At 38.9% G+C, this 21,252-nt stretch overlaps 1 protein-coding gene across 1 annotated transcript in view; it reads right to left on the bottom strand.

Annotated features, from left to right (window-relative positions):
• Positions 1-21,252, bottom strand: part of LOC122556575 (uncharacterized) — a 78,928-nt gene that overhangs the window by 27,442 nt on the left and 30,234 nt on the right. The window contains exons 7-10 of the mRNA XM_043703398.2: positions 17,939-18,067; positions 17,792-17,831; positions 11,083-11,147; positions 6,826-6,920 (exon numbers count right to left, since the gene is read on the bottom strand). Coding sequence (XP_043559333.1) covers positions 6,826-6,920; positions 11,083-11,147; positions 17,792-17,831; positions 17,939-18,067 — 329 coding nt within the window. The remainder of the gene's footprint in view (positions 1-6,825; positions 6,921-11,082; positions 11,148-17,791; positions 17,832-17,938; positions 18,068-21,252) is intronic.

Raw genomic sequence — 21,252 nt, 5'->3', positions numbered from 1 at the left:
TTATGGCTAATGATGTGCTTAAATGGTGTACCTGGAACATTAAGGGGAGCCACTCACCAATCAAAAGGAAAAAGGTGCTTTCCAGTCTTAAAAAGGAAAGGGCAGATATTGCCTGGATGTTAGAGAACATTTGAAACTGCAGTAGAATGGGGTTGATTGGGTTTATTTTTCATCTTTTAATACTAGGAGTAGAGGAGTGGCCATACTTGTTAGGAGGAATCTTCCAATTAAGTGACTAAAGTGTGTTAAAGACAGGAGGTTCATAATCCTTAAAGCCTTGATAAATGGAGAAGAATCCGGTATTTTATATGTTTACTGTTCCCTGGCCCACCCCCTTAAATTCCTGGTAGATGCATTCTCTAAACCGATTAATCTTGCATCTTGGCATATTTATCACGGAGGGAGATTTTAATTGTCTCATAGATCCCACGGTAGACAGATTATAAAGAAGGTATCAGGGGCCCTTGGACAATCTAAGCAATTAGTGGATTTGTGTATTGAACTAGGGTTGGTGGACTTCTGGAGGCAGGATTTTACATTTTTCTCCAATCCGCACCAGGATTGATCTCTTTTTGACTCCCGCAGCATACTTTGACTCGATAGCGTCCTGCAAATTGGGAATATTACCATGTCTGATCTTGCTCCAGTGTACTTATTGGTTAAGAGTAAGGACAGTATAGCAGGTCCAGGACACTGGCAAATGGATCCCTTCATCCTTAAGGATAGTAAGTTTGTTGAATACATCTCCAATGATTTCAAGGCTTTCCTAGACATTAATTCAAACTCTGCCAGTAACCCATCCATTTGCTGGAAAAACTGAGAAAGCCTATGCCAGGGAGTTAGTTATTTCATACCCTGCTAGTAAGAAGCGGCAGAAGGGTCAGCAGCAACGAAACATGGTTGAAGGCAGCCAAGAAGGCCCTCGTTGGCTAAGCTCTAGAGAATCACAGCAGTTTGGTTCACATTGAGATCCATGCTCACACAGACAGCGAAGGAGCTCACTTTTGCAAAGCAAACGTTGTTTGAGCATGGTGATAAAGCAGGCAAGTACTTAGCGTATCTTGACAGGAAAAAAAAGGTGTCCCTCAAGCCATCATCTCGATCAGGGAAGGTGTTGGAAAGCGAACCTGTGATTTTGAAAGGATTAACGCGGCATTTCGGAGATATAATTCAGAGTAAATGCCGAAATATCAGTCTGAAAGTTGTGAGATGGGCAGGTTTGGAGTCTTTTTCAAGAATCTGGATCTCCCAGATGTAACTCCCGAACAAGAGTCTTTCCTTAATGCCAAATTAAGAGTGCAAGAGTTGCAGGAGGCTGTGAAATAGCTTCAGAGCGGGAAGATACCTGATCCTCACTGACTTGCCAATGAATTTTATGAAGAATTTATAAACATACTGTCAGCACTGATACTCAGCATGTTCAATGATTCATACAATCATGACTGTCCCCTGCTATCCTTAAGACAGGCCAATATCTCTCTTATTCTTAAAAAAGGGAAGGCCCCGGAGGTCTGTACTTCTTATAGGCCCAGCTCATGTTTGAATGTTGATTTCAAAATCCTATCTAAGACTCTTGCACTAAGGCTAAAAACTCTGTTGCCTTCCATTATTAAAGAGGACCCAACAGCCTTTAATAAAGGGCTGCAGATCTTCCAATAATTTTAGGAGGTTACTTAATGTGATCCAAACATGTCAACAATAATCTGTACAAGAATTCGTAATCTCTCTAGATGCAGAGAAGGCATTTGATTGGGTTGAGTAGCCATACCTTTTTTATACTCTACAGCGGTTTGGCTTGGGCGAAGCCTTTATCAGTTGGGTCAAGGTTCTTTATAGTGATCCTCTTGCCAGGGTTCTCACCAATGGCATGCGATAAAACAATTTTAATATACTCAGGGTAGTTGATAGGGCTGTCCCCTCTCACCCTTGCTTTTTACATTACTGATTGAGCCGCTGGCGGAGGCCATTTGTAGGGACCCCAACATATCTGCTCCAGATGTGGGGTCAAAGTCACACAAGAACACATTGTATGCAGATGATGTCCATATCTTTTTGTCAAACCCAGCGGTTTCAGTACCTGGTCTGATGCAATGTATCAATTCGTTTGGCGCCTTTTTGGGTTACAAGATCAACTTTACAAAATTGGAGGCCATGCCTATGGGTGATTTCCTGAAAATACCTGGTTTTCAGTGAAAATCTCGATTTCTCTAAGTGGTCACAGGAGGGTTTTTTTTCTTTATTTAGGTATATTCATTACTCGCATTTTTGATCAGCTGTTTAAAGCTAATTTTATCTATTTATTTGACAAAATCAAACAAGACCTTCGAAGATGGGAGGCACGTCTGATTTCCTGGTTAGGTCAGATAGCCTTCATTAAAATGAATATTCTCCCCCGCCTATTGTACTCTATGCTTCCTTTGATCTTCATTAGACAAACATTCAGGAGACTGAATGGTTAGTTCAGTTCTTTCATCGGACGTTGAAAGCTGCCCCTTGTTAAACTAACTAAATTGCATCTGTCTCACAGTCTGGGGGAGTGGACGTCCCAGATATGAAAAACCGTCAACTAAGCTTGCTTTTACCTTATGAGTGTGACTGGGCCTATGGGGACCCTCTTCCAACATGGTTAGATATCGAAACCTCTCCGGCAAGGTGCCCCCTTATTAGTTTGCTATTCCTGCGCAAAATGAGGACCGCTAAGGAATATTGCCATTTCCCAATAGTTATCAGTACGGTTAAAACATGGAGGGCAATGTGGCAAAGTGAAGACAATATTGCCAAAACATCATTTCTTACATGTATAATTAGCATGTTGGGTTTTCAACGGGGAATGATAGACTCTGGGTTTAAACTCTGTGCAGCTAAGGGTGTGTCTTGCCTGGGGGACTTATTTGAGGGGGACACAATGATGTCTTTTGACCAATTAGTTTGGAAGTATGAGCTACCTAGCAGGGACCGCTTCCATTTTTTCCAAATCAAGGATTTCATTCAAAAAAGAACTGCATTTCTAACAGATTCCTATAGATCCGACATAGAGAAGATAATGCTTAGTACTAAGAGTACACTTTCTGTCAGCACGATTACCGTGTCGGGTTTGGTTCCTCAGACGAGACCAAGTGGCTTTGTAAGGTGTGAGAGAGAGCTGGGTGTTGAGATCTCCTCTGAGATGTGGGAGGATATTTGGGAAAACACAAGAAAGATGTCAATTTGCAATAGGACCTATGCCCTGCAGCTGAAGATTCTCCACAGGGTGCACTTGGCTCCAAATCATCTCAAAATTTAAAGTGGGAGCATCTTCAACATGTCCCAAGTGCAAAACGAGTACGAGGACTCTCACTCATTATCTGTGGTTCCGCCACAGACTGGACATACTAGAGCATTGTGGCAGGTGCAATAGAGAGGATCTTTGGGACAGAAACGGAGACGGACCCATTCTCTCTTCTTCTTGGCCGAGCTAGTGTACTTCCTTTAGATGCGCACACAAAATAAATTTCAATATTCTTACTTTTTACGCAGGAAAAAATATTCTGCTAGTTTAGGTGTCCAAACATCCCCCGGGTTTGTCAGACTAGCGTAAGTTAATCATCGAGCATGTCCCTTTGGATTTTCTTACAAGTATGGTGCACCACAAAACTGAGAATCTGTACAAAACGTGGCACTCTTTTTAGATTACCTGAACACAGATTTTCCTGCCTCACCACGAAGAGCTTGTACATAGCCATAACGATTGTGTTTAATGAATCTAACACTCAGACAGGAAGAATTACAAACTTATGAATATGTATAAATTAATACTCTCAATGGTAGACAGCTATTGTTTTGTCTCGCTGAGCCTTTTTATTTATTTATGTGATTAGGTTTTTTTTCTTTTATATATCTATGTATTTGCACAAGTGTAGTTTTGCTGTTTTTCTTTGTACTGTTTTGAATTGTATGGTTTTAGTTTTATTGTAATATTAAAAAAAACTTTTTCAATAAAAATATATATAAAAAGACACGGACCAAACACACCTTTTAAAGCCACATCATCACAAATGGCAAAAAATGTAAAGTGGTTGAATTGCTGATCTTTGACTGCATAACTTAAACTTTAGCCCTTTCATAAACTCCCATTCGCACAGAGACAAAAACTTACTAGACCTGAATAATGTAGAAGGACAACAAACACAGCAGGGAAAGATTTTAAAAGCACTACTTTGGACCATAGAAATCAATGAGATTTCTTTTAGTTCATTATGATTCCTTCCAGCTCTTTGCTGATAACATGAAATTGTGGGTTCACCAATTCACAGACTTTCATTTACAAGTTGAGAACTTGCCTCTTCAGAGCATGTGAAGGTGGTTTTACTTTTTTCTTTCAACAAGGCACTTGCAAAGTGTGTTGTTCATACCAGAAAGGCAAGGAAAAAGTAGCTAGCTAACCAGGGAACTCTCTTTTACTTCTCCATTCAGGATGGGATGGCAGCATGGAAAGAGAAGAAATACTGATACTTTCTCTTCACAGGTTGGAGGTTTCTGATGCATTGTCCATACACAAGGCTATAGCCACCTGCCCAGGAACAAAATCAAGACTTGCTTCTGCACTTAGCAGGTCTGAATGCACATGTTATGCCAACTGAAAACCCATCAAAAGAATTTCTCATCAGAATTTCACAATCCTTGCAATAATTTCTTTATATGCACACCAATGTACACCATCCCTTCACTGTTCCAATAAAGCATAATTTTATGTACAGCCCACAATGTGCACCAGTAACTTATGTTAAAATAGCAAACACCACATTTTCCTTAAAGTGGTTTCTTCTCCCATTTTAGTCCAGTCAAAAAAAAAACAAGCAACCTTTACGTTAATCATAAAGCCTTCTGCATCTCTTAGAATATCCATAATTAGTTAAGGATATTTTGGTCATTATTGTTTCTCTTTAATTCCTAATGAAGTTACGATTAAAGTGTACAGGATGTCCAAACAACTCTCGTTATTTCAGAACTCCTAAAATCGAGAAGGAAAATGGTTCAGACGATGTGCAAAATCTAGGACCCAAACCACTGGAAAGATTTAGAGAGAGAGAAAAAGAGAGGGTGTAGATTAATAAGTTCAAGAACCATAGGACAAACCAGGAATATCACAAGGAACAGAAACCAAAATGATCAAGATGACTCAGTCGCCATGAACAAACTAGATGTTCAAACAATAAGATCTACAAAGCTGGACAGATTTTGGATGTACACAGAGGTGCCAGATTAGGGACAACAAGCCCATAACTCATGTAGATTTGCACTAAACAGGAGTCCCTAAGCAAAGCTAGCAGCACAAAGTTTTGAAGAAAAACTAGAGATCTGGGGCTTTCTACAATAATTGCTTTGGAGTGTAGATAAATCGTTATTAAAGCTGCAATTCTGCACAAAGATCAGCTCAAGATAAAAATGTTTATTCATCCTGCAAAAAAAAAGACGCAAGTGCAGTGAGGACCTCCTGAAAAGTAAATAAATATGTATATGGCTGAAAAGGATATCTCTATAGTTTGCGACTCCTCAGCAAGATCTGTCTTATTAAAATTGAATTGTTTTCAGTTAAAAATAGGCAGTCATGTTTTATTGGCATCAGAAAGATAGCTTTCAGACATCTTTATGATGTATCTAGATGATTTTATGTGGGAGGACATTGTTTGAAAACATTGTCATAAATAGGCTTAAAACAGAATTCAAAATTTGAAGTCAGACTTCAAGGACTTTTAAGTACATTGGATTAAAAATCTGGCCAAATTGATCAAGTGTGACATTATGTCGGCAATCCTACTTGGAAATGTTAGCCCCATTGACGTTAGTCAAAGTATGGCTTAAGTAAAAAATGGAGCAGCTTCCAAAACAGAGAGAAATTGCAAACTCTGATTGGACAGCTGAATTATATGGGTACCCAAACAAGACCAGTTGCCAGTTCTGAAGTATTAGAATGGAGTCCATCTATGAAAATACCAAGATGGAATTTATTTGGCCAAACAAAACACTAAAAAATTCAGTATCAGGTTTTGAAATTTTCATCAATGGGAAATGCTAGGAACTTGAAATTTCTTGGTTTAGCGATGCTTATATAAATCTGATGGGTTTTTAAGTACATGATGGCTTAATGTTTCTTTTAGGAAAGTGAAGGAAATCCTGCCCTTTAGCTTGGGATGGTATAAAGATCAGAAAAATAACAAAACGCACCTTAGCTGTGGAGTCCCAAACTTTTGTGGAAACAGTTATACACTTTACTTCACAAAAATATTAGAAGAAAACTCTAAAAAGGAATTCAGCAACAAAACTGCTGCACTGAATGCGGCATCAATACATGAAATACGCAAATTGAAAACAAGACAGAGGATCAATATTGAAGTTTTAAAACAGATCAAGAATGGATAGTATCAAAGTTGAAATGGTGGACAACAAGAGTCAGCAATCTGTCTTTCACAAAAACAGCAAGCTCTAAGAAACTGTGACATACTGGAAAATCAACACGTGGAACTATAATGTGCAATGAAATATATATAACTTGTTGCCATTTTTGAAAAACAAACTATTGATTGATTTATCTCAAAAGAACATGTCCGAACTAGTTGATTAAAAATTATGTGGGCTCACAAGTTTCTATGATTATTTGTGCACCTATTTATTTACACAACAGCATGCTGAATTTTAAGATGAGCAGGTTTGCACTGGCCAACCTTTTACAATTAAATTTCACACTGTTTTCCTTCCTATGATCAAAGCTGACCAAAAACAAAGTATTGGTAGCATTTCAAGGCATAAAAGGTTGCAATTTATGATGTTATGCTAGTTGTCTCTTACTGATTTCTTCTGCTCATCTCGGAGAGAAACTGCATGTAACTTTTTCTGTTCAAGAGTGATCTCCTTGCTTGCTTGTAATTTAGAAACTGTTTTACCTAATTAAAAATTACAGTTAAAAATAGCATAAAATTCAATTAATTCATCACAGCACAATTTACAATTATTGTCAATATATCTAAAGTGCAAGAATGATAACCATTTCAAGAAGTATATTTCATTTTTGTCAAGTTTAAAAACTTAGTCAAAAAATTGCTCACAAATATCCTAAGTTTGGAGTCATTTTTATCAAATATGTCATGTACTTGACATTAATTCTTTCAGAAAAAACTGATTGCAACGTTGAAACGGTAATCAATTAAATGTGCATCCAAATTTTACAGTAGCTTGCTGGGGTTTAGGTACAATGGATTGGATTTTGTGGTCAGTGGCATGCAAGTCCACTGGCAATATGAAGGACAACATATTAATTCAATTTGATGTGTTGTAATAAGATTGTTAAGAGATTGGGCTGCATTAAACACCATTGCTCTCTTTATATTTAAGGATTTTGAAAGTAGATTTTCTAGCATTGAATCGGACATTCACGTTGAAGGATTTGTCTCATTGAATGCATCTGCTCAGTTTATTAGGCAGATTATGTTTATTGTTGAAAGTGTGTAATATTCCTAGATTGTAGATAGTTTGAAATCTCTGATGTGACCAAAGGAATTATTATTTCAGTATCTTCATTGAAGTACAAACACCCAAAGAGCACAAAACTGGAAATATGAAAAAGGAGAAAAATTTTCTACAGGTGCAGGCCGCACTAAGGATTTTCTAAGAGCAGAAACCAGTCGAGACCCTAAGTGGTAATATATAGTATCAGGAGCTTACGTTAGGCTAAAAACCTCAGAACTTCATGGAACCTTCCATTTCTAAGTTTTACATTTACAATGTGCAACAGATTTATTTCATTTAAAATCCTTTTTCCTTGAACGGGATTTATCTTGCCCCCTTTACTATCAAGACACCTTAATTAGTATGTATTCTAAAATTGCTGTTATACATAGTTTGGCAAAATTTATGGTGCATTTCGAGTTGAAAAACAACTCTGACAAAGTAAAGGATCATCGCACTTCTAAGATGCAGGTCAAAATACGTTGACACACTAGAATCTATACTATTACCATGTATTTTGAAGAAGTTTATCATCAACCACTTGCATTTATAGAATGCATTTAAACATAAGAAAAATACCAAATACGATGCAAGAAGAAAAAAAAACAAATGCTAAGCCAGAGGTAGGATGACAAATGTTTGGTGGAAGAGGTGGGTTTTAAAGAGGGTCATTATAAAGGTGGGGTAGTTGTAGTAGTTCAGGAGGAAAAGAGGGGAATTCTCCAGCAAGTAATAGAATGGAGGAGAGGGGAAGTGGTGAGATCCACAATAGAGTAGAAACAGCAACTTGAGGTAAGATAGGTTACAGAATTAGGGAGTTAAAGTCACAAATGGATCAAAATTTCAAATTCAGTGCAAGCAGTGGAAAGCAATGTAGGCTAGTAAAGATAGAGATTATGGGTGAACAACAACTTGCAGTGTTTACAATTACTTTGTTAAAAACACAGGACTTCACAAGATGGTTACATTTTAAACAGTCGCCTTTAACTCAAAGTAAAATGGAGTTGTGATGACAACTGTGACCCACAACCGCTGACGATAGCCCATTAGATTTGGTTGTGGTGGGACAGGGCCTAAGTGACGTGCTTGCTCCTTGCAGAGACACAGACTCCCAGAACAATGAAATAGTTTTGAGATCACCCAAAACAGGTGCTGTAATGCCAGGTAAAAGAAAGGGACTGATTTTGGGTTGACTGCTAAATGGAGAGCTTATAAAGGACAGAATCTACATACAATGAAGAAGAAAAAATCAAAGACCACAGAATCAGAGGGTACCTAAAACAGAAAGCTCAAATCAATTATGCTAGAGGGTTGAATGAAAGGAACTGAAGAACATGGAAAGATTCACCTTGGTAAAGCATAGAAAGAGGTTCTATTGAAACAGGAAGCATTTTGGACTTTTAAAAATCACAAAACCACATCACTGGTGAGAGTGCAGTGTAATGTGCAAATATGGCAGGGGGTTTTCAGTTAAGTTACTAGAGAATACTTTCTCTATATTTTATTTTGTTCGTGCCTAGTAAGAATCAAACAATAGGAGGAGATGGCCCTTTCACCCTGCTCTGCCATGAATGATGAAATTGCTGATCATCCAACTCTAAAGCCTATTACTACTTTATCCCCACACCCTTTTAGCTCTTTAACACTAAGTGCTTAGCCAATTCCTTGTTAAAATCATTATATTTTGTCCACAACTGCTTTCTGTAGTAGTGAATTCCACAGGCTCACTCTCTGGGTGAATAAATTTATCCTAATTTCAGTCCTAAATGATTTACTCCTTATCCTTCAACTGTGTCCTGGTTCTGGACACCCCTGCAATCAGGGACATCCTTCCTGCATCTACCTTGTGTTATGGACTAGACAAAACCCCTCAAAATATATTGAGAGGATAGTCTAGACCCTAACTTTTTCATATTTCAAAGTGAGTGTAAGGCATTGTATTCCAGATGCAATTCAGTGGTCAAACTACTCAGCTTTAAGTAGAACCCACTTTAGTTTTACACCAGTTAAAATACAGACAAAAAGAATGGAATTAGCTTACCTTCCTGTAACTTTGTTGAAATGCTTAACAAAATAATGTATAATATATATAAACTACAATTTACTGTTCCAATATAGTAGCATCCCATAAACACATTCCTGGCAAAGGAAAATGCAGTAAAACAGATTATCTCACAAGCATTTGTAGAAGCAGGAAGATAACCCCAGCTTTTAGTTGTAACATAAAATGGGAATAAGAATTTCCACATTCAGCTTCAAGACCCCAGCAACTGAAAACTAAAAAATCCTGGTTGTGGGAGCTTGGCACTACCCACTCAGGATTCCCCTACACTTCCAAATTTTAAAAAAACCCAAGGCTTCACAAATTGTTTATTGACTTTGAGCAGACCACTTGTCAGCTCTGTCTCAACCTTTCTTCATGAAAAAAGCCCAGACAAAATACACCTCTTAAAGCCATAATATCCTCACACCTGTCTAGTTCTGTTATAATTTTATAGGTTTCTATAAAATCCCACCACTCCATTCTTCTGAAGTCCATCAAATATAATCCTAACCAATCAATTTCTCTTTATACATTAGTCCTGCCAACCCAGGAATCAGTCTGGTAGACTTTTGTTATGCTCCCCCTATGGCAAGAAATTCCATTCTCAGAGGAGGAAACCAAAACTACACACAATACTTCAATGTGGTACCACCAAGACTCTACATAACTGCTGCAAAATATCCCTGCTCCTGTACTAGATGCCTCTTGTTATGAAGGCCAACATATCATTTGCCTTCTTTACTCTCTTCTGCACCAGAATGCTTACCTTCAGCGACTATTGTACTAGGACACCAGGTCTCATTGCACATTGCCCCCTCTCAATTTACAGCAATTCAGATAATAATCTGCCCCCTGATTTTGAAACCAAAATAGATAACCTCTCAATTATCCACAATAAACTTCATATGCCATGCATTTGCCTACTCACTCTACTTGTTCAAATCATACTGAAGCACCTCTGCATCTGCCTTCCACTTATCTTTTGTGTCATCTGCAAATTTCAAGGTATTAGTCAATTAGTTCCCTCATCAAAATCATTCACATAAATTGTGAATAGCAGAGGTCCCAGCACTGATCCCTGTGGTACCCTATTAGATACTGCCTGACATTCAGAAAAAAGTTCCTAATATGCCTACTCCTGGTTTCTGGTCTGTCATACCAGTTTTCTATCCATCACAATAATAGACATTGTTAATTTTAGTTTGTTATATAAAGGATTAAAATGTAAATTAGACAATCAATCAATAGGCACTTTTAAAAAAAAAGTCATCAGTCTCAATGGAGATCATTAAAAAGTTGAAGTTTATTCATGACAAAAGGGGAAGGAGGCTGGCTAGGACAGCCATGAAACAATTTAAGCAGGAGTCAACAAGGCAGAAGTGGGCAATAGCACAAAAGTCATTCAAATAAAACTTTAACAGATAAAATAATGGGTCAGATCTATGCTCAAGTTCACAGACCCCCAAGGTTGGAAAAAAAACTGACACTTAATGGGATCAGAACCTTTAAATGTCACTTTAGGTCAATTGTATTAGGTCACCAGAAATAGCCTCTACCTGCAACTGTAAATGAAGTCACTTCAGAATTCCCATACACCTCAACTTCATCCAATACATGGTATCTACAAACAAAAACAGAACAAATAATAAAATTAAAATATAGGAAAGGAACAGTGCTACTATTGAATTGTAATGGTGCACATTTATTTTTGTTGAAACTTTATTGCTGGAACAGCACAGCAGGTCAGGCAGCATCCAGGGAACAGGAGATTCGACGTTTCGGGCACAGGCCCTTCTTCAGGAATGAGCAGAGAGTGTTCAGCAGGAGAAGATAAAAGGTAGGGAGGAGGGACTTGGAGGAGGGGCGTTGGAAATGTGATAGGTGGAAAGAGGTCAAGGTGAGGGTGATAGGTCGGAGTAGGATGGAGGCGGAGAGGTCAAGAAGAAGACTGCAGGTCAGGAAGGCGGTGCCGGGCTGGAGGGATCCGGCTGAGACAAGGTGCGGGGAGGGGGGATGAAGAAACTGAAGTCCACCAGTTTCTTCATCCCCCCTCCCCGCACCTTGTCTCAGCCGGATCCCTCCAGCCCGGCACCGCCTTCCCGACCTGCAGTCTTCTTCTTGACCTCTCCGCCTCCATCCTACTCCGACCTATCACCCTCACCTTGACCTCTTTCCACCTATCACATTTCCAACGCCCCTCCTCCAAGTCCCTCCTCCCTACCTTTTATCTTCTCCTGCTGAACACTCTCTGCTCATTCCTGAAGAAGGGCCTGTGCCCGAAACGTCGAATCTCCTGTTCCCTGGATGCTGCCTGACCTGCTGTGCTGTTCCAGCAATAAAGTTTCAACTTTGATCTCCAGCATCTGCAGACCTCACTTTCTCCTCGCACATTTATTTTTGGCCTATGTGACTACAGATGACACTTTCCCTGAAGTTATGTCATTTCAACAATTAGCTTCAAAATACTGAACATTTTGATCCAAACAAAAATCAAGACTAAAAATGCTGGTCATCCAAAAATCAACTGAAAAACATTGAAGGTTAAGAATTGGTGATCTCAAGTGTTCTACTTGGACTGCATGTCTTCCTGCTTTGCTACCAGAGTCTATTCACTTCTTTCCCAACTATGACATTGCAATGGTAATACTAAATTCCACAGAAAAGCTTCTGAAATATGCTTCCTTTTCTTCAGCCCCATGGATTACTTAAGATCTTTTTGAAGATTCCATCCAACTTCCCATATTTCTAGCTTCATCTTTCCCCTCTACCCATAAATATAGTAAAATTTATTCTCATTTCCTATCCCTCAGCCTTCATACGAAATAGATCATTTTTAACAACCTGTAATCCACTCCTTCCCTCTTCAGTGCTCCATTATCCTCAATCCTGTTCTCATATACCTGGGACTTCATCATACTTTAAGAGATAAAATACATCCATTCACTATTTCCCATACCCATTATCCAAAGGTATAAAAACATCTTCCAATCTTGCATATTGCATTCAATAAATCAAAACTTGGAAAATATGCTTTTCTGAACAGTTAATTCTATTTGCAAATATGAATTGGAATTCCTCAGTCACTTCCCATTTCAATTTGCCACAGGCCAACCTTCTGTTATAGTTTCTCAATCTTTAACTGAAATATTTGCGTCCACATTCAGCCAGAGGAGCTGAATGGATAATAAATTTTGGCTTCCCATAGAAGTTCCCAGCAGAGACACCAGTCTTGAACCCATTTGATTCATTCCATGTGATATCAAAAAAATGGTTGAAAGCACTGGATATTGCAAAGGCTGTGGGTTCTGACAATATTCCAGCAATTGGACTGAACACTTGTGCTCCAGAACTTGTCATTCAGCTAATTAAGCTGTTTCAATACTGTTACAACATTGGCAATGTGTAAAATTGCACAGATATGTCCTCAGCTCATAATACAGAGCAAATTCAAACCAGCCAATTAGCACCTCAATCAGTGAAGCAATCTTCTGCCAGAAGTGCACAACCTCCTCCAGGAGTCCCAAACATCACAGATGGCAGTCTTCAGCCAATTTAATTCACTCCAAATGATATCAAGAAATGGTTGGTGGCACTGGATACTGCAAAAACTATGGGTCCTGACACATTCCTTCAATAGTACTGAAACTTTGTACTCCAGAACTTGCCAGTTTCCTAGCCAAGCCCTTCCAGTAGTTACAACACTGGCATCTACTTGACAATGTGAATAATTGCTAGGTATGTCTAGCACACAAAAAGCAGGACAAATCCAACCCAGCCAATTACCACTCAACTCTCAATCATCAGTAAAGGTGATGGAAGATGTTATCAACAGTGCTCTCAAGCAGTATCTGCTCAGCAGTAAGCTGGTCAGTGACATTCAGTTTGGGTTTGAGCAGCCCATTCACCTCATTACAGCTTTAGCTCAAACATGGACAAAAGAGCCAAATTCCAGAGTGAGGTAAAACTGATGGCCCAAGGTCACATTCAACCAAGCATCAAGGAATCTAAACATAAGTGGAATCAAATCGATATCAAGGACAAATTCCCTGCTGGCTAGAGTCATTGCTGGCACACAGGAAAATGGTCGGTGTTTTTGGAGGTCAGTTACTTAGCGCCAGGACATCTTTGCACGAGTTCCTCAGAATTGTTTCCTAGATCCAACCATCTTCAACTGCTTTGATGACTTTCCTTCCATAAAGTCAGAAGTGGGGATGTTTACCAATGATCACACATTGTTCAGCACAATTTGTAACTCAGATACCGAAGCAGTCAATGTTCAAATCCAACAAGATATGGACAATATCCAGGCTTGGGCTGACAAGTGGAAGTAACATTCATGCTACACAAAAACCAGACAATAATCATCTCCAAAAGGAGACAATCTAACCAACCACAACTTGACATTCAATGGTATTATCAACACTGAATCCCCCACTATCAATATCCTTAGAGTTACCATTAACCAAAACTCAACTAGATTTGCCATATAAACAGTGGCTACAAGAGCAGGTCTGAGACCAGGAATACTGCAGCAAGAAACTCACCTCCTGACTCCCCAAAGCTTGTCCACCAACTACAAGGCACAGTCAGTAATGCTTCCCAGTTGTCTGGATGGGTGAAGCTCCAAAATCACCAACCAGAACAAAAGTAGCCTACTTGATTGGTACAACATCCACAAGTATCCACTCCCTCCACCATCGATGCTCAGTACACACTGCTGCCACTACCTACAAGATGCATTGCAGAAATTCAAAGATCCTTAGATAGCACATTCCACATCCATGACCACTTCCATCTTGAAGGACAAGGTTAGGAGATACATGGGAACACCACCACATGCAAATTGCCCTCCAAGGCGCTCACCATCCATTGAAAATATATCATTTCTTCACTGTTGCTGGGTGAAAATCCTGCAATTCCTTCCCTAAAAGCATTGTTGACCAACTACAGCACATGGACTGCAGCAGTTCAAGAAGGCAGCTCACCATCACTTCTGAAGGGCAACTAGGGATGGGTAATAAATGCTGGCCAGCCAGTGGTGCCCATGTCCCACAAGTGAATTTAAAATAAAAAGAGAAGCAATAGAAAGGTAATCAACAATTCAATCAAATCTGTTCGAACCTACTCAGTTTTTGTGTCGTCAGTCCACTCATCTCTTGACCTCATTACAGCCTTGTTTCAAACATGGACAAAAAACAGCTGATTTCCAATGTTTAGGTGAGTGAGTGACTGCCTTTAACATCAAGGCCACCTTTGACAGAGTATGATATCAAGAAGCCCTAGCAAAACTGGAGACAGTGGGGATCAAGGGGAAACACTGTATTGGTTGAAGTCATAACTAGCACCAAAGATGATGGTTGTGACTGTTAGAAGTCAATCGTCTTGATTCCAGTATATTGTTGTATGAATTCCTCAGGCTAGTTAGTGCCCTTGACCCATCTGCTTTCAGCTACTTCATCATTTTGCCTCATCATAGGTCTAATGTGAGGACGTTTGCGGATGATAGCAGTGTTTAGCACCATTTCCAACTTCTCAAATACTGAAATAGTTCAGTTCCGTATGCTCCTGAAACTGGGCAACATTCAGGCTTTAATGATGACCTGGATGAGGAAAGTAAATATATTATAGCTACATTTGTGGATGACAAAAAAAAAAGATTGGAAAGACAAGTGACAAGAACATCGCAGAATCTGCAGAGGTACAGGTAGGTTCAGCATGTAGGCAGAAATTTGGCAAATAGAATATGTGGAGAGATGTGAAGCTACACATTTTGACATGAAGAATAGTAAAGCTAATTATTATTTAACAATATAAAAACTGCTGAAAGCTGCAGAAGGGTTTGGGAGTCCTCACCCATGAATCACAAAGCTAGAATACAAGATCAAAAGGTAATGGGAAAGGCAAATGGAATGCTGGCCATTATTTCAAACAGAATGGAGTATAAAAGTAGGATGTTTTGCTAAAACTGTACAAGGAACACATCAGATCATAGCTAGAATACAGCGAATAGTTTTGGGCCCTTTATCTAAGGAATGCTAGCATTGGAGACAGTCCAGAGAAGGTTAACTAGGCTGAAGGGAACTGACTAGAGTTAACATACATTTGCTAATAAATCATAATTTCCAGCTTAAAAATGTATTGCTGGAAGAGCGCAGCAGGGGCGTTGGGAATGGGATACGTGGAAGGAGGTTAAGGTGAGGGTGATAGGCCGGAGAGGGGGTGGGGGTGGAGAGGTTGAGAAGATGATTGCAGGTCAAGAAGGCGGTGCTGAGTCCGAGGGTTGGGACTGAGATAAGGTGGGGGGCAAATGAGGAAGCTGGAGAAATCTGCATTCATCCCTTGTGGTTGGAGAGTTCCTAGGCGGAAGATGAGGCGCTCTTCCTCCAGGCGTTGTGTTGCCATGGTCTGGCGAAGGAGGAGACTAAGGACTTGCATGTCCTTGGCAGAGTGGGAGGGGGAGTTAAAGTGTTCAGCCACAGGGCGGTTGGGTTGGTTGGTGCGGGTGTCCCAGAGGTGCTCTCTGAAACGTTCCGCAAGTAGGTGGCCTGTCTCCCCAATGTAGAGGAGGCCACATCGGGTGTAGCGGATGCAGTAAATGATGTGTGTGGAGGTGCAGGTGAATTTGTGACGGATATGGAAGGATCCCTTGGGGCCTTGGAGGGAAGTGAGGGGGGAGGTGTGGGCGCAAGTTTTGCATTTCTTGCGGTTGCAGGGGAAGGTGCAGGGAGTGGAGGTTGGGTTGGTGGGGGAAATGGCAACACCTCACCCTTAGAAGTTTCCTTCTCTTGTGAGATTTCCACTCTGTTCTAAGATACAGAAAAAAAGTACACAATACAATATACTGAGGGAATAATGTAAGAAAAATTTAGAAATGTTAAGATTTTAAAATGAAGTGGTCAAAAAAGTGATTACCTAGAATTTCAGAGAGATTTGAAGGGTGACCAATCACTTCAATGTTTGCTGCTTTACTACTGTCCAGAAGAGTAGAATGTTTACAATAGAACCAATAAATATTTTCTGGATTCATAACAGCTCCCCCCACCCAATCTCAGTCCCAACCCTCGGATTCAGCACCGCCTTCTTGACCTGCAATCTTCTTCCCGAACTCTCCGCCTCCACCCCATCACCCTCACCTTAACCTCCTTCCACCTATTGCATTCCCAACGCCCCTCCCACAAGTCCCTCCTCCCTACCTTTTATCTTAGCCTGCTTGGCACACCCTCCTCATTCCTGAACAAAGGCTTTTGCCCGAAACTTCGATTCTCTTGCTCCTTGAATGCTGCCTGACCTGTTGCGCTTTTCCAGCAACACATTTTTCAGCTCTGATCTCCAGCATCTGCAGTCCTCACTTTCTCCTAATCATAATTTACAACCATGTATATTGGGTAAATTAGTATTTGACAACTGAAAAAATATAGTTTTTGTTTTTACAAACAAAGGGGGATTTTTGGACAAATGTAATTGTAAGCTTAGAGTATGGGTGGCTTGCTAACATCTTGTGACTTCTACCCCTGTTGTGTGCATCTTGGTGTAACAACTTCTGTAGTAGCCAGTTAAGTTGCAGAACTTGAAGCAAAAATGCCTGAATATCCAAATTCTGATAATAGTGGAAGTCCATCGTTGATGATAAATTCAGACTTCAAACTTCACTCGAGATCTTTGCCCAAAAGTATCAGACTCTAGGTGCTTAAACATTTCAAAGAAATTTATCAAAACCTTTCCCAACAATGACTATAGAATTCTTTCTCCCTCTCTTTTGTGTGAAGCATCTTGCATTAAAAAAATTGAAGAATTTTTTTTTAAAACATGTGTAAGATTTATATATTCTTGGCAGTTCAGAAATATGCTTAAATAGAATACACATTAACAACTAGTTAAGGATGAAATCAGGAATTTCAGCCATGTAATTACCCCAACAAACTTTTGCTAGTTTTAAGCTTACCCCAGGTCTAGCACAGGTACATACATACTTGCTATATGTATAAAAAAACTTAAGACAGCATCAGCTAGCACCTCCTGATTCCATACCAACAAAGTTCAGCACAATCATTCTGAAGCCTCCCAATTTCGCTAGAAATCAAGGTACAAAGATAGATTCATTAAAAATGCTGGGCAAGTATAAATTTATTTATTTTACTACAACCTCACAGATTTCACACAGCATTTAATAAAAGGCAATATTAGTTATAACAGTGACAGTACATTCTTATAATACCAACCAAAATCTCATGATCATTCATACTGATTCAAATAACAACACCTCACCCTTTGAAGTTTCCTTCTCTTGTGAGATTTCCAGTCTGCTCTAAGATACAGAAAAAAAAGTATACAATGCAATATACTGAGGGAATACTGTAAGAAAAATTTATAAATTTTAAGATTTTAAAATGAAGTGGTCATAAAAGTGATTACCTAGAATTTCAGAGAGATTTGAAGGCTGACCAATCACATCAATGTTTGCTGCTTTACTACTGTCCAGAAGAGTAGAATTTTTACAAGAGAACCAATAAATATCTTCTGGATTCATAACAGATGCATGGTCTGAAAAAACAGTAACACAATGATAGTACCAGAAATCAGAGGCTAAATGCCCAAGGAACCAGAAGATTTTCATTTGAAAAATAAACCAACAAATATCATTAGCTTTGAGAAGCTTAATGGTTGGAAACTAATATTCAACATTTCACAGAAAAAATGCACAACTTTCATTTTGTCAAGCACTGATTGCATGTCATGAAAGGAAAACAAAGGACTCAATCCTGCACAAAATTGTTATAACTGTCACTGATGCAAAAGCAGATGTTAAAACTTTTATATTCAATAAAAAGTCTTCAGTTATTCCAGAATGCCTTTACATTTTCAATTTTATCTGCTGCAGAGTTTTAAAACATTTTAAATGTGTCAAATTTACTTAAGCAGTTTCCATTGCAAAAACAGATATGGGAATTTCTAAATGAAATATAAAGTTAAGTGGAGCATGTTTAGCTCCAAAAGCAGCATTCAAATGTATCTGACCACCTTAGTGGCTGCTTCACCTCAGGACACTAGGTTAAGATTTGTGTTATACACCACAGGAGGTTGATACTAAACATTTTACATTTTTGGCCACATCCTTTCAGCACCACACAACTTCCTGCTAACCACTTTTGTCAACTTTATTAAGTATATGCAAAAAACCAAAGAACTGCTGATGCTGGAAATCAAATTGCTGAAAAAAACTCAGCAGGCCTGCCTGCATCTGTAGACAGAAATCAGAATTAATGCTTTGGATCCAGTGACCCTTGTTCAGAACTGATTTTAGCTAGGAATAAGGTTGGTATATAATGTTAGAGAAGGGGTGGGGAGAGGGGGGAAAGGAGTAAACAATAGGTGAAGATGAACCCCAGAGAAAAAGAAAAACAGTTGGGCAGATAAAGGAATGGGCAAAGGTCAGCCTGGGAGAATCAACAGCTGCTAATGGGGACCATCATTTACTTCTTTCCCCTCCTCAACCTCTTTTCTCCATATATACTAATCTTTTCCTAGCTACAATCGGTTTTGAAAGAGGATCACTGGACCAGAAACATGAACTCTGCTATCTTTCCACAAATGCTGCTAGACCAGCTGAGTGTTTCCAGCAATTTCTGATTTTGCTATTAAATATTATGTCCATATTTACAATGCAAAACAGTTTTCACTTCAGAATTGAGTAACTTGGTCTTTGAGTTCAAACAATTATCTGAAATTTGTTTCAAAAACATAGCTTGCAGTTAGTGAGACAAAAAAATAATCAGTTCTAGTGTACAAAATAATGGTCTAAACAGAGTTAAATGAGTAGAAACTTGATCTGTCTATAATGGTTAAATATATCTATTGACATTGTGTATTGTTGTGCTCCTTCAAGTTTACAATTTCCTTGCCTTCCCTAAAAGCGTAGAGGCTTAGTGTCAATATTATTGCAACTGCAAACTGAAGTGGTATCACAAACTCAGCCTATATACTGAAAAAGATTTTTTTGCTTTAGCTTCACTGTTCAAAGTATGGGATGGGATACAAAAAAATTAGAATGTCTTACTTACATAAAATGCATTTTAACATTGAAGAAAATTTGACAGGAAGTATTATTACAAAAGTTACTTTAAAAATAAAATAGGACATTTCATGTTCTTGACAGAGCACGTGGTGACATAGGCACGAGCACGGCTGATAACGACAGATGCAGAGCGAACAAGAAGAGCACGAACAACAAAGAGGAAGCACTAGCAAGAATGATGGATGACAGGGCGACAGGGAGACAGACTCTTTTTCCATTTATTATTTCACAAATTAAAGCAACATTTGTGTGGTTGCAAACAACAGTGATTTCTTTGTGCAACTATGAAGTCTTCCTCTTCCTATTACTTATACAATCCAGGAAACAGCTAAAGGCATGTAAAGAACTTGTTTGTTAAAAAATAATTTGATTGCAGACTGAAATGGGAAAAGGGCTGCTTTAAAAACTAAAGGATTGTGGAAGTGATTGCTAAACATTTTAAAAGCAAGCTATCAGCCCTTGCTGTAAATGTTGTTTACATTTGCTTGTTCAACAAGCAGGACATGTTTAGATACAGAGATTTGGCCAGCAACAAATAGCTGATACCTGTCTTAAGAAAGGTCAAAATGTTAAATGTGTTCTCCTCCATAGATGCTACTAGATCAGGTGAGTTTCTCCAGAAGTTTCTGTTTATGTTTGTTTCAAGTCTCCAGCATACCCAGTTCTTTGGTCAGTGCAGTGGTGACCAGTGTTGAAAAGGGGCTTCTGGCTGCCAACATCTGTGAATCACTCCCAAATAGCTGAATGGCTTGCAAGCAAGAACAATTAACATTTTTGCTCCTTCAGAAGGTGGGTATAAATTGTCTAAAGCCTTAAAAAAAAAAGCCAGTTTATTTTCTCTCACCAGTTGCTGTATCATTTTTAACTAACAAGTCAAAGACTAAGTTGTGAACCTGTTGATCTGTGCCTCCTGCGGTCAAAACAACCTGAAAAAGAAAACCCAAAGAGCAGCAAACGCTGGTAAACCGAGAGAATCATCTAGGTTCACCCTTGGGAGAGGGACCATTAAACTGTCTTCCCAGTTATTCCCACAATCAATATTCATTGAATCTTTCTACATTTATCTGTATATGTGAAGGGGGCTTTTCATAAAGGGGTTAGAATTTTAACTAGTAATTACATGTCAACATTTCATAAGTGCTTAGCTGTTACTAAAATCATTTTTTTGAAAAAACAAGAATTACTATGTGTGTGCAAAGTTCAGAAACCTGGTCCACTCTCTGATAACTTGGGTCTAACTTGTCAAATAAATTATGGAATTTTGCATACTTTGATAAAATATTAACTTATGTGATGACTCCAAGAATAGTAGAGGTTGATTTCACTGCTGCCCTGAAGAGATGCTACAACTCCTCTACGAAAAAAGGAGCACAGAACGCATTCCTTTAATCTGGAATTAAATTCGAAATTATATCATCACTCAGTTACAATTACTCCCTGCCTTTTAACTCTTCCCACGAAACCAATTCTTGACAGCTCATGTGGAATAAGGACTTGCTCCAAAAAAAAACTAAATCATGACTACAATTAATCATGCACAAATTAGTAAAATTTCCAACTACAGGATGCTGGGTATCCGCTTAAAATTCTAGCTATCAGATAGATTGCTACACCTGGACCCAACAAACTTTATACAGGTGAGATGCCTTTTATT

The sequence above is a fragment of the Chiloscyllium plagiosum genome, unplaced genomic scaffold, assembly GCF_037043375.1.
Source record: "Chiloscyllium plagiosum isolate Xiang-an unplaced genomic scaffold, Cpla_swu_hap1 HiC_scaffold_16, whole genome shotgun sequence".
NCBI lineage: Eukaryota > Metazoa > Chordata > Chondrichthyes > Orectolobiformes > Hemiscylliidae > Chiloscyllium > Chiloscyllium plagiosum.
Note: the sequence above shows the minus strand (reverse complement) of the source record. Positions and strands in the feature narration are given on the sequence as shown.